The sequence below is a fragment of the Heterodontus francisci genome, chromosome 26 (genome assembly GCF_036365525.1).
Source record: "Heterodontus francisci isolate sHetFra1 chromosome 26, sHetFra1.hap1, whole genome shotgun sequence".
Taxonomy (NCBI): Eukaryota; Metazoa; Chordata; class Chondrichthyes; order Heterodontiformes; family Heterodontidae; genus Heterodontus; species Heterodontus francisci.
Genome location: NC_090396.1, coordinates 68,258,684 through 68,272,788, shown reverse-complemented (window position 1 = coordinate 68,272,788; position 14,105 = coordinate 68,258,684). Strand labels below are relative to the sequence as shown.

General features: G+C 39.4%; 1 protein-coding gene across 2 annotated transcripts in view; it reads right to left on the bottom strand.

Annotated features, from left to right (window-relative positions):
• Positions 1-913: 913 nt before the first annotated feature.
• helz (helicase with zinc finger) overlaps positions 914-14,105 on the bottom strand; it is a 308,260-nt gene continuing 295,068 nt past the window's right edge. For both annotated transcript variants that reach the window (XM_068058498.1, XM_068058499.1), the window contains exons 30-31: positions 6,075-6,327; positions 914-2,745 (exon numbers count right to left, since the gene is read on the bottom strand). In XM_068058498.1, coding sequence (XP_067914599.1) covers positions 2,414-2,745; positions 6,075-6,327 — 585 coding nt within the window. In that variant the 3' untranslated portion in view covers positions 914-2,413. The remainder of the gene's footprint in view (positions 2,746-6,074; positions 6,328-14,105) is intronic.

Genomic DNA, 14,105 nt, shown 5'->3' with positions numbered 1-14,105 from the left:
ACTAAAAGAATGGGCTAAGTATTTCTTGACCCAAAAGAATGAGGAAAGTGATTAAGAGTTAAAATCCCACTTGATTCCTTTTTTTTGAGGGAGCTACAAAAAATCAATTTAAAGTGATGTTTCAATGAGCTGAATGGCCCTTTCATTTGTCTATGCTGTCAAGAGGCAGAAAGTTAAACATGAGCCAGTGTGGTGCACACAATTCCAGTACGTGGTGAGTTCTTGAACAAAACTGAGTTGTCTTGCTGGAGATGACTCCCACAATGAAAGGAGGGAGTTGAAGGAAAAACGAAGAGGCAGCTCAGGGCTGCTGTTATGCACCTTGCAGTTGGCTTATAAATAACAGCAGGCTTATAAATAAACTCAGCCCAAGCAACCCAATTTTAAAAAATTTAAATACAAAATAAATGCAATTCTATATCAAATATTAATCAGACTGACCACCGTAAAACCATGTGAAATGCTTTAAGACAGCTGCTGAGTGCAAAAGGAGGTGGATCATGTAAAGTCAGGTGAGTCCTGTGGGCTACACATGGCTCATGAAATTGTACATGAACTAAAGTATTTATTCATAACTTGCTCCGTTTGAATTTCATGTGCCTGCACGTTCGGAAAAGGCTGCTCTTCGCATTGTTGCCTTATTGATGGATCAATCAGAAATCAGAACACCAAGATCCATTTCTATTAGCAACCTTTGATGTACAGAAAACATGGACTGAAACTTATATGCACTTCGAGACATCATGGTAGGTACTCATGTAGCCCATGAAAACAACAAGCTGCTACCCCAGTTCATCCTGTGCAGTAGGGTCTGATGCACAATCATGCAAGCTATAGACAGCTGAGGTATGCACGTATAGTGAACTTCAAACAATTCTACAGAAAAAGGCAGACAAGAAAGTCCAATTTAAATACTTTAATACTGAACAAAAGAAAATAAAAGCAGATGGAAACTGTTACACATTTCCCGACTGCAGCAGCTATTGCAATGCCCAGAGTAACAAAACAAAAGTTATTAGAAGTTGGTTGGGGGAGAGGGGTGGTGTTGGTGGTGGGTGGGGAGCGGAGGGGGAAGGAGAAGAGGAGAGGAAAACACCTGAATAAAAAGGCCACCCAACCACTATCAGGACAGATACAAGTGAAAATAAACTCTGAAGGGAACCAGTGAAGTAAAACTGCAATGAACCAAAACCCATGTATGTACTTATAAGGTTAAAAGCACAGTGGAACATATTTCAAGTCGCACACGCTCGTTGATAGCTGGTAAAACGCTAATAGCAATGTTTAATCATTTTCTGTGTGTGGGGGAGCCGGGGAAGGAAGAGATGTTTTGAACAGAAACACGCAAAAAAGTGATGTCACTCTGTAATTGTATTTCCAAATAGAAAATGAAAGTTAGAATATTAGAATTTCATTGTATGTCATCACATTTTAATGTAAACATCAAATAATGTACCAAAATTAAAACTACAAAATAAGCTATGAAGTTCTACACAGTTGTGTAAGCCTTCAAAGAAAAAAAGCCAGATTTAAAAACATTTACACATGCATAGTGAAGCCAAACAAGAACTTTTTTCTTTTTAAACTAAATTCACACATTTTCTTTTTAAAGTTAATAATCTACTAAGCACCAGCATATCTAGATTTTATCTTCATGATTCCTTTAAAAAAAAACTATCAAATTAACCATAAAACAACGAGCAAAGCTGTCAGCTTGTCCCAGAAAACAAATAAAAAGCAGAGCATGTGTGATGAAGGTGTGCTTATGTTTTCTGCAGTGATTTCTGCCTTTTTTTTTTAAAAAGTAAAAGCTTTGTGTCTAAACTGAATTTTAATATACATGTGTGTATGTTTATGCAAATATATATCCTATTTTTAAGTTAAAAGCAGTTTGTTTACAATAACACTTTACACAGAGAAAAATCTTTCAGTTGATCAAAATGTTTCTGAATGCAATTAACATTTGTTTTTAAGAAACTTTGCTTGAAATGAAACACATTTTGTTGCTCTCTTTCTCATGTATGCTGGCTATTTCTAGTACAGAACCCCAGCACTGTATGCTACTATATGTCAGCAAAGTATTCTTAAAAAGTGACTCGAAAATTAATGCTCTGCTTAAAAACTTTTTTTTCATTTTTTTTCTGAGCTGATACAAGATTTACCTAAGCATATCAAAGATTTTTTTTTGTTTTTTTTTTGCCGAAAGAAATAAGGTTTGAATTTAGGAATCTATGATCAACTACAAAGTACATAAAATAATGTAAAATATACACAGGATGAGACCCTTCTGACAAAATAAAACAAAAAAACAAAAAAAATTATTCCAGGAAGTTTTGTCACAGAGTTGAATACTTTTAATAAACTATATTTCTGACTGTTCTGACTCATTTTAAAATCTAAAAAGCAATTTTTATTATTTGAAATAAGAGTAATACCCATTGCTACCTGATGAACTACCTATGCTGAGTTCCTGAAACAAAGACAAAGGATCGCCATTTTTCTTCGCAGGCTCAGGTGGAGGTTTAGGCTTTGGTGGAGCCCGTAATGCATTGGCGTACGACATGACTGGTTTGCTTCCACTTGCTTTCTGCTGGCTGCTGGACTCTGCAATCTGGTTGTTAGACAGGAGCGGAGGAAACTGGCCAAGGTGCTGGAGCACATTGTAGTTGAATGAGTTTGCTGACAGCTGAGATACATTCTCAGGCTTCAGGTGCTCTTCTGGGGGTCTCAGATTCTTGGATTGAACTGCAGTAAAAAAAAAAGCAACAGGTAAACATCAAGGGGATGAAAAGGATTTGGACAGAACAAGAGCATGCCAAGAATGTCACTAAGTCAATGAGCAGGACTCACTCCAACCACCACAAATGTGAAATGCCTATTTGTATCCTCCAAAAAATTGCTGACATTCTGAGTCGTCTCATTTTCTCACACTCAAATTTTGATTTTAACATTGCAGACAGGTTAATAGGAGCAATAAGGTTGGTAACCTGGTAACTAGTAAATAGATAAGTCTGGGGAAAATAACATTCAGAGTAAAATGATTTAGGTAGGTTCCTCTGACGGTTTAGGCGAGTAAATGCATACAACATGGAATAAAGTCATGGAGACATAAAGGAAAGTTCCAGGCTGGATCCCATGTCTGTGCTGAGTTAACTGATGCTTGTCGGGAGAGCAATAGTGTCACAGCAGTTAACCTCAGTGCCCCTGATCTAGAGAGGGGAAATATCATTCAGCTTTCCTATGACCGATCCTTATCCATCAATGCTTGTGCAGGTTAGGCAAGGACAGGGTTCAGCTCTCTCCCCCAAACAGTCTCTTCACATGTATGAGCCTACGTGGTACAAGAAGAACAGGCACTTCGGCAAGGTGCCTGAGAGTCGCCAGTCTATGCGGACTGGCATGAATCACAGCCTAAAGAAAACTGGGGGCAATAAAGGACGTGGGTGATGATGTTTCACAAAGCTCCAGTTTAAGAACGTTTTTAAACAGGCAGGATATGGCAGCAGTGATACAATGTGCTGTGCAATGGAGTGATACGACACAGGGTCACCTGCAAATCACCTAAATACATGCACAGACATGATGAAGCATCCTTGGCTGCTCTTGTGAACTGTCCATCTTGTGGTTATAAAGCATTATTGGTATAAGCCGGGGAGCACGTTAAACCTACACTGTTGGGGAACAATGTGTGGAAAATGATTCCTTAATTTAAAGGAAGTACACAGGACCAAACAAGGAAAACAAATATATCTACTAAACACACAGAGAATAATTATAGGAAAAGACTGTGAAGACACCAGAGTTTCTCCTATAGCTGTGCACCATATGGTGTGGTACTGAGACATACAGGCTAGAAGATTCCAGGTGCGATTCCTCAGATCTATGCTTACCTATTCAATCTCAGTGCAGTGGTGGAGTCGGTAGACATAGGCTCAGTGTCCCTCTGGGGGAAAACGCTGAGTGTTGGGGAAAGGAAAGGATTGGTCACAGATATGATCTCCTTGTTCCAATCAAATAGCAAATTTGAGCTCACCTGAGATAAGGGCCATTTTAGCAAAGTAGTAGAGACTTGGTAGTTTGAGTCATCAACCTTGAAACCCAACTGATTCAGTACAGCATGTTCTACTGTGGACTGTGTTACTTCATTTCCTATGACACTCACTTGTGATCTGAGTAAGACTGTCAGTTTAACGCCACATTTGTGCTGAACCATGGGTAGTTTTATGCAATCGACTCACATCTACATAGAAGTGAGTTCAGTGTGTCTAAGCTGACTTCATCATTGTCAGATAGAAGATTTTCATTTCATCACTCTCTCCTGGGGCTCAAAAACCTAGGCTCCAGTGATATAAGAGCAAGGTGCTAATGCACTGTGCACCAACAATCTCCCAGAACCACTTTATCTCCTTCAACTCTTTCACATCGTAGGAGGAGAGGAGCTGAATGTAGCCTAGGCTCCATTTTATATAAAACAGCAAAGTGTTTCAGTAGCTAGCACTGATATCCCACGCCTAGTTGGAAAATAAAACACACTGCAATTTCATCCCCTTCACCAAAAATAAAAATTGATTTCAAGTTATGAGAAATGACTAATCCTTACTTTATTATGCAGCATTTGGTATTTGCTTAAAGTGAAGTTTAATATTAGAGTACATATCCTCAAACATACCACCCTGATTATATTTTCAAAATCTAGACGCTCAGATTTTTCAAGTCAATTGTTACCTTCAAAATAATTTTCCCTCAATATTCATGCATTTAATTTACTTGTTAATTCAGAGGCATTACTGAATTGTTTATAAGTAATATTTTAAATTGAATAACTTCAATAACAAATAGCCTCTTTTACATTTAGTCTCTTCAGAAAGATGCAGATTATTTGATGGAGATAATTAGATGGCTCTGAAGATCCTACTTCATTATATTCTCTGAAGGAGGCAGTCTCTATTCTGGTGATCTCCATCTATTGCTAACAGCTTCCAGCTAAATCACTTCAATTAAATTTTTTCCCAAAGACATTTCGGAATGTTGGTTTTTGAAATACAGGACAGCAGATTCAATTAAACGTCAGACTGCCAGGTTTTCCTCTAGGAATTGCCATGCTGTGATATTTCCCCCCAAAGCTCTTGTAGTTCATTCCAAATTTACAAACCTTTCTGTTTGAGTTGACCTATAAAATGTTAATAATGAAGCACAAGAGAGGCCTGAGTTAACAGCCAAGGATTACAACTCTTTGCAATTACCTCAAACTTCATATAACTGTAATGAGGACAAACTCGATGAAATCAACTTTGTTGACCAATTGATGGTTTTAAAAACCCTAAAATGGTTCACTGGAGTATTTTTTGTTGTTGCAAGTTAGACAAGGAAAAACTACTCCCATTAACTGCTGGTACATGGACTAGGGGACATGGATTGAAAGGTTTGGGCAAAAGATGCAGGGGGAATATGAGGAAGAACTTTTTTATGCAGCGAGTGGTAATGACGTGGAACTTGTTGCCCGAGTGTAGTGGATGCAGAGATGATCAATGATTTCAAAAGGAAACTGGATGCCCACGTGAAGGGAATAAACTTGCAGGGCGATGGGAATTGAGCGGGGGAGTGGGACTGACTGGATTGCTCCATGGAGCCAGCATGGACTTGATGGGCTGAATGGCCTCCTTCTATGCTGTAGATGTAAATGACTCTATGTACCGTAACTTAACTCCATTTGCCTGCCTTGGTTCCATATCCTTTAAAATACAAAAACCACAATTTCCACTCTATGCCTTCCCACTCGAGGTGACTTGGACCTGTCCCTGTTCTGTGGCATGCTATTGCTCAGCATCACCAAAACGAGATATTGCATGAATGAAACGTGACAAGAGATCTTGTTGGAAACACAAGTAGTACTCAAATAAAGATCACACAAATCTATTCTGCTTCTTGAATCCACTTTTGGTAAGACATGCAGTGTCCTAGATCGACTCGAGTCCCTTGAGATGGGTGCAAAAGGAGAGGGAAGAGAACACAGCGTTTAGATGAGTAGGTGAGCACATGGAATACTCTAAAGCATAAGGATCAAGCTACTATACCTAAAAGGTCCCGTGGTGCCACTGCTCTGTTGGATCCATTGCACAGAATGTTCTGGAGGGCGGCTGAAGAGTTGGCATTCACCCACATCTCTGGAGATGTGTAGTTGTATGAAGAATGGTTGCTGTGGTCTTGAAGCTCCTTACACTGACTAAGGTTGCCTTGAGGATTGCTAGAATCTTCAGGAAATGGTTGAACAGAACTAGCTGAAATTCTTCTTTGGTACAAAGGCCTTCCTGGTCCTCTGGCTTCATACTGTTTGGGAAAATGTAACAATAGGAGAATTGTGTTTAGTGTCAGTAGTATGGCCCTCCATTTCCTCACAATGAAAACTTTATGATGTTGTTGTTCTAGACGTAGTCTCAAAGGATCAGAGGCATCTCTCCCCATTACAGAGAGAGAGTTGTTAATGTATAGCTTGAGGGTCACCACTCCGCAAGCATGGGGCAAGATGAGGAGGCAGGCCTCCATGAACTGCCACAGCCGGAATGGGGATTGAACCCGCACTGTTGGCGTCTTTCTGTATCACGCTCTAGCCGTCTAGCCAACCTCCGAAAAGCTATGTATTTTTACTAAAATCAGAATAATCCTCATGATTAGTAAATATTTTGAATTTTTAAAATGATGTTCCAAAAAACCACAAATAAAAACCTTTTGTCTGCTCGATTAGTCAAATAATTTGTCACACCACATCTGACTGCTTTCATTTATTAACACGTGAGATCCAGTAAAAGAAAACTCAGGAGTGTCCCAGAGCACAGGTTAGAGCCTTAATTCTGCTCAGATTTAAATCTGAGTTGGATTAAATGGGCAGGTGTGAAGAGAGATTATGGTGTCTCCCAGAAATGGAGAGCGAGAGGTGGGGGGTGGGGTGGGAGAAGAAAAATTCCCATCACCCTGGAGTCTCCTGACATCCTGCCGCAGGGAGCATTGATGCAGTGTGGGAATAGACATGCCTCAGCCTCTGAGCTACAGGCAAGGCAGATGAAGAAAAGGGGATAAAATACAAAATTTACCTACTAAAATCCATAAAAAATAAAGTTTAATACCAATTTTAATTCCAAGACATTAAACTGACTAATGGTAGGAGTTCTACAAAACTACTTTCCTCCCTTTCCTCTATTTCAACAGTAATTTCTCTAAACTCAAACCACTGTTGAAATGAATGTTCAAGATACATTAGCCGGATAACTTCACAGTCATTCTATAATCTTGCATTTTAAAAGTAACTGCAACTCTTTTTATGCCACAGGGAAACTAACTGCTTGCGTTATTAGTTTAGGAACACTTGTTGAGTAAGTATCACCATCAATGTGCATCTCCTAAATAACTGACATTTACAGTACATTCATAGAACATGAGATTTATCCTTACATAGACATAGTAGTGTACAGCTAAATAATACGTTTATTTGATTCTGAAAGCACTTTAATCCCATAGGCTTTTTTTTTATACCAGCACTTGGCAAGGGGCAATTAATTCTACAGTATAAATTAAGCAAGTGTTGCATGCTGAATGTGATATTTATCCAACAAATGTAGTCAGCCAAATGGGCAATCTGCTTCCATGTGGCATAAATTTTGAGAGAGTATTCTTCAAGAACGATAGGCTGTACAGGCTTTGAAACGTTTAGACTCGTTAGAACCGCCGTTACTGGTAGCAAAATAATGGACACTTGAAATAGGATTTGTATTTTACAGAAAGACAACACATTGTTCGGAATCCAACACTGAATCTGACTATTGGACATCTGCTTATAACTCACGTAGAGTTAGAAACCAAATCATTTACATGTAACGTTGAAACAGTTGTACAAGGCCCTGCCTTCTTACATTCAATACACAATTATTTCAGCATTTTTGGAATTCCTTCAAGCAAAAACCTTGTAATGTTAAAGCATGCAGCACATTATGTCATTAGCTTATTATTTAAAGGGAAGACTTGCATTTGTGTATTGCTTTTCACAACCTCAGGATGTCCCAAACCGCTTTACAACTAATGACGTACTTTTCAAAGTGCAGTTACAGTTGTAATGTAGGAAACACAGCAGCTTTAACTTGCCTGCAGCACTTTCAACTCTCAGAACTATTCATTACATAAAAATCATTAAAAAACATTACATAAAATCATAGAACGGTTACAGCACAGGAGGTGGCCATTCGGTCTGTCATATCTGTGCTGGCTCACTGCAAGAGCAACTAAGCTAGCCCCGTTCCCCTGTCTTTTCCCCAAAGGCCTGCAACTTTTTTCTCTTCAGATAATTATCCAATTCTCCTTTGAAAGCCACAATTGAATCTGCCTCCATCACATTCTCAGGCAGTGCATCCTAACCACTCACTGCATAAAAAAGTTTTTCCCCCAAATCGCCTTTGGTTCTTTTGCCATTCACCTTAAATTGGTGACCTCTGGTTCTTGATCCTTCATCCAATGGGAACAGTTTCTCTCTATCTACTCTGCCCAGACCTCTCATCATCTTGAACACCTCTATCAAATCTCCTCTAAACCTTAACTTCTCTATGGAGAACAGCCCCAGCTTCTCCAATCTATCCTCGTAACTGAAGTTCCTCATCCCTGGATCCATTCTTGTAAATCTTTTCTACACCCTCTCTAATGCCTTTACATAATTCCTAAAGTGTGGTGGCCAGAATTGGACACAATACTTGAGGCTGAACTAGTATTTTATAAAAGTTCCTTGCTTCCACAGCTTCCTTGCTTTTAGACTCTATGCCTCTATTTATAAAGCCCAGGATTTCATATGCCTTATTAACCACTTTCTCAACCAGCACTGCCACCTTCAATAATCTGTGCATATATACCCCCAGTCCCTCTGCTCCTGCACCTTTAGAATTGTACCCTTTATATTGCCTCTCCTCATTCGTCCTACTAAAATGTATCACTTCACACTTCTCTGCATTAAATTTCACCTGCCACATGTCTGCTCATTCCACCAGCCTGTCTATGTCCTCTTGAAATCTATCACTGCCCTCCTCACAATACTTCCAAGTTTTGTGTCATCTGCAAATTTTGAAATTGTGCCCTGTACACCCAAGTCTAGTTCATTGCTATAACAGTAAATAGCTGGCCTTGAGTTTAAGCCTGCAATTCAGTCTTGGGGTTCTGCTGACAGTCACGAAACACAAAGTTTGTTTTGTTGTCATCTGAACTGTGCGTGAAATATAGCTTTCCAACTGCTGCTAGATATCTGTCATGGAAACAAAAACTCCCTGTCATCTCCTCCAATGTACTTTCCAGCAATAAAGCAGCAATGATGTCAGAAAGAGAACCAATATTCTTTTGTGTATGTCACAGCATCGGAAACTCCTGGCAATGCTGAGCAAAAGTCGTCGGTTGGAACTCTTTTTTAAAAAAAATGATCCTTAAGTGTGCTGCCATGAATTCAAGGCCACTATCCTATTGTGTAACACATGTCAATACAGCCTTTTTACTCACTTCCTGGTCTCAGTCTCCAGATTAACCTTAGCTCAAGTACCAAAAAAATTGAGTTAAAAAAATCCTCAAATGCAATATAGTGTCAAAACAACAGCATATTCAATTGTGCTCCATGGAACCACTAAGCAGTGATTCACAAGGATCCCAGAATTATCAGATTTTAAAAATCAAAATTATACACATTTTGCATTTACTGATGTGTTTTACTTTTAAACAAGAAATTTCTATATGGGTAATAGATTCCTGGCAGCATTTTAACTTGCAATTCAGTCGTGCCCTAAACCACAAAAGCAAACTTTCCTTGACCACTAAAATAAAAGCAAAATACTGCGGATGCTGGAAATCTGAAACAAGAGTTCCGAAGAAGGGTCACTGACCCGAAACGTTAACTCTGCTTCTCTTTCCACAGATGCTGCCAGACCTGCTGAGTGAATCCAGCATTTCTTGTTTTTGTTTCCTTGACCACTGTTGCACACTACTGGTCATTACAAACATTATCAGCTAAACCTATTCAAAAAAAGGCAAGGTTTAAAATATTAGCCATTTTCTGGAAAAAAAATCCAGAGTGGGACCTTCAAAGTTCAGGACCCACTTACTCAGTAAAGAAAAACTCAGCAAAACCCAGGACCATAACTCCACCCCCCTCTGCTGCAAAACCATGCTCCAGTGAATATCTGGGCCTGTTATTCTAACTTCTACGTTTCTGCATTCTGCTTAGTGTTTTTGTTGACAATTGCCAATATTTTCCCAGGATGTTGAAGTCTTTCTGTCGGGGCTTGTATTTGTGATAATAAAAATAAAAATAAAATAAAAAGCAGTACACGTTAACCTGGCTGGAACTTTTAAAAAGCACTACATTTTTGTTTAACTGCTTGAATTTTTTGCACCTTTCTGTCAATAAAGAACTGTTTTTCTTTGGAGGGAAGAAAATGTGACATATTAGTCAATACTGATGAGCCAATTATTGACCTCATTAATAAAAGAACATTTTTGAAACATGAATCATATTCACTAGAGGCCAATCAGTACTCGGCATCCATAGTTCAGGATACCAACTTCAGGAGAGAAGGATGGAATGGAAGAAATGGTAGAAAAGTAAAAAGGAAGTAGTAACACATTGACCGTGGACTATAACAGATCTTGTGCTAAATAATTGACCCATCAACTGTAGAATCACAAATACAAGCCCCGACAGAAAGACTTCAACTTCCTGGGAAAATATTGGCAATTGTCAACAAAAACACTAAGCAGAATGCAGAAACATAGAAGTTAGAATAACAGGCCCAGATATTCACTGGAGCATGGTTTTGCAGCAGAGGTGGGTGGAGTTATGGTCCTGGGTTTTGCTGAATGCTGTGGAGCTTTAACTCCAATGCACAATTTTTTTTTGTCTTTACAGAGGCCCCAGCAGGAGCCAGCCGGACAGGCTTGGGAAAGTTTGGTTAGTGACACCCCCACTCCACCGGCGTGAGTGGAAACAGTTTCTCCCTATCAAAACCCTACCATCTGTGAAGGGTAGAAAGAAAGGGAAGTGGGTAAGAGAGAAAGATTGATGAAACCAGTCACACTGCATAGAAAGGTGTTTCTCTCAAGCAAAGTCCCAAGTAGTTCACAATCCAATTGTGGTGTCAGAAAGGGGCTAGGGAAGAGAATATAAGTCAGAAATCTGTAATGACAAAAATTAAATACAATATTTGAAGCTAGCCAAGCCTTTTTTTTTTATCACCCTATGTAATACCCATTCTGCACTGTAATAATTTTCAAAATATGGCTAGGTACTTTACATATTTGGATGTGCACAAATGTAGTAACCAAAGCATGTTGCAAACTATACAACTGGAAACGTCCAAGTTTTGAAGCACCATCAATGTATATTCCCTAGTGTCCATGACAGCAGCTTTGATTACCAAACATTCAGCTTTCCCTGCATTTGATGCCACCTGTATCTGGACTTTAGTCAAATGTTTCATTAACAGTGGCAGGACTTGACTAAAAAGTTGTCATTAGCAAATTGCAAATTTAGATAATGCCGAGCTTACAATGCAAAACAGGGTAGCAGGATGGTTTGGTATTGAACAGTACACTTAAGGTCAACTGGAGAACTGGAGTCTCGTCAGCTTTTGTGACATTACCCGTTTAAAAAGGTGGGCAGAAAGCTTGTTCTTTCCTTATTTGTTTCTTATATTCATTTTGCAATCACTGGAGATCAATAGATGACCAGTAGAACTTCTGGTGGGAACCAGGTGCACCCATTTTCCTTCCTGAATCAACACTGAGACAGGCCTTTAAATGGGTGTCCAGCATTCCTATCCAGAATAAATCTAAACCATGTTTAAATATGCGGGAATCCAAACTACAGCTTTGAGGCCGCATCCTTGTGCCTTGGAAATGTGTCCGTTAAAGCCCAGGGAATTCAGCCTTAGTTGTGCTTGTTTTGTATTTACCGGTTCGCCTTGTTTGAAGTTTTTTTGTACAGAGATTTGGCAAAGACTGTTTTTAGTGATATCGGTGGATAAATCAGAACACCCAGATCCATTAGTATTGACAATTTGAGATACATGTAAATAAATGGGGGTTTATGCAGCACTGGAGGATTCAGGTGAGACATTTAAGCAGGCAAACCCTGCATCCACTTGCTGAACAAGGAGTACTGAAGCTACGATGCAAAGTGACACCAATGCCAACAATAACAGCTCTTGCAACTAGTGCAAACACTTTTGAAGTATCAGTAATATCAGTAATAAATTAATGCTTTCGGATAAAAGGCATTCAGGGTTCGCCTGGAGTTCGACAGCTGGGTCCCAATGGAAAAAACTGCAGGGTACCACTGTACTCCACTTATATAATCAATTCATATGTAAAGGCTCAGTTTAAAAACCAAGTTTAAACTGATTCTCAATAATCTCCGATTTACATTGTTTTGATGATCTTATCCATCTACATCACAAACATTGCTTACGCTAGTAATACTGAATAGTGGAAGATGCCCTTACATTGCTCCATTTTTTTAATGTCTTCACTTGGCTTGTTAGTTTTAGCTCTGTGCTGTACACAGTCATGTCGCATTTGCAATGGATTCATAACCTCTGGCTTTTTTTGGTTCACTGTGCATAATTATGCTCACACAGGCCTGATCATGTGCATCTTTTGTGTCTCCATTATCTCCTACTACACAACACAACTAACGTTAAAAAGATATTAAAGTGTCACATCTTGTGTATTTGACTGAAATGTGTGCAGTAGACCGTGTCTTTGAGAAATGGCACCATTTGTGAACATGACTGGAGTGACATTGAACAAGGTACTGACTGGGGCTTGGGGGGCAGGGAATGGGGGAAATAATCTTCAACAAATGTAGTAGGAATGCGTTGGTGCTTATCACCATCAAGTTGGCATCCCTGGAAGTTTCTTTTTTAAAAACAGTGTTAACATAGAGGATACTGAATACCTAACATTGATTACAAGGCATTAGTCTGAATAAAGGCCTCAGAGGGCATGAAAACACAAGAGTGAAGGTGGGCTGGTCTACACACAGTTAAAGTCAGAGACTAATGTCTTCAATCACAGTTAGCTCCTTGTGTGCATCATAAACAGCTTTTTTTTTTTAAAAACAGCTAATTTTCTTACCATTATGATGGCGTGTTTGAAAATGTCATACAATGTAGTCCCGTAAACCAAAACAGAGAGAGTGACTTCTGATCTGCAATTTCTTTTTGGAAAAAAATTCTAGAATTACAGGCATACAATCAATCTTTGACTAAATCCTTCATCTGCCAAATGAAACGAAGCTGCAAACTGGTGCATGTTATGGCTTCCTTTCAGATACTGCTTTCCCGCTAGATAACATGCAGCAAAGGGGTTTAGATACAACAAAATGTCAAGTGGCATTTTGCTTTTCACATCTCACCATAGCTACGCTTTCATCAGGTGATGTTCGTAAACATTAAAAGAAAAAAAATCGCATTAAGATGTTATGACAATTCAAATGCAAAACACTAAATGTAGCATTTTGCAATACTAGCTTTATCCATGGTGTTGGGGGACAGCAATGGGTGAGAGGGGTGAGGCAGTGTTAATAAGGAACAAAGGGGGAGCTACCAGAAACAAAAGCTGGCAGGTATCCAGCCAAGTTTAAAAACTGGGAGGCATGGGCTGGAGCAAGAGATGGAGAATTGAATTCTTCCCCTGATGATGAGCTGAGAGTTCTTCACACAAAACGGAAGTGACACTTGGGTCAAACAAATACAGGATGTGCAGTGAAAGTATTAGGTGCATTGTCACTGGCAAGAAGTACCAGAGCCTGCTTGAGGTAAGTTAAAGACCCTGGTCTTGTGATTGGGGAGTTTGTGCACTACTGCTTCCATTTTTGGCCAGTCAAGTGTTTGACATGTTTGAGTGTGTACCACTGAGATCAGCACAAGTAGAAGTTCCTGTTTGCCTGGAGTCTCAGCCTATTGGGATACATTCCATTTAATCAGTGCACAGGTTGGCAGTGCCACGGCATAGGGATTCTCTGAAGTGTGCACAGGAGGAGCACTGCTGGAGTTTAAGCAGCAAAACAGAAATCCAAGCCGACCAGCAGA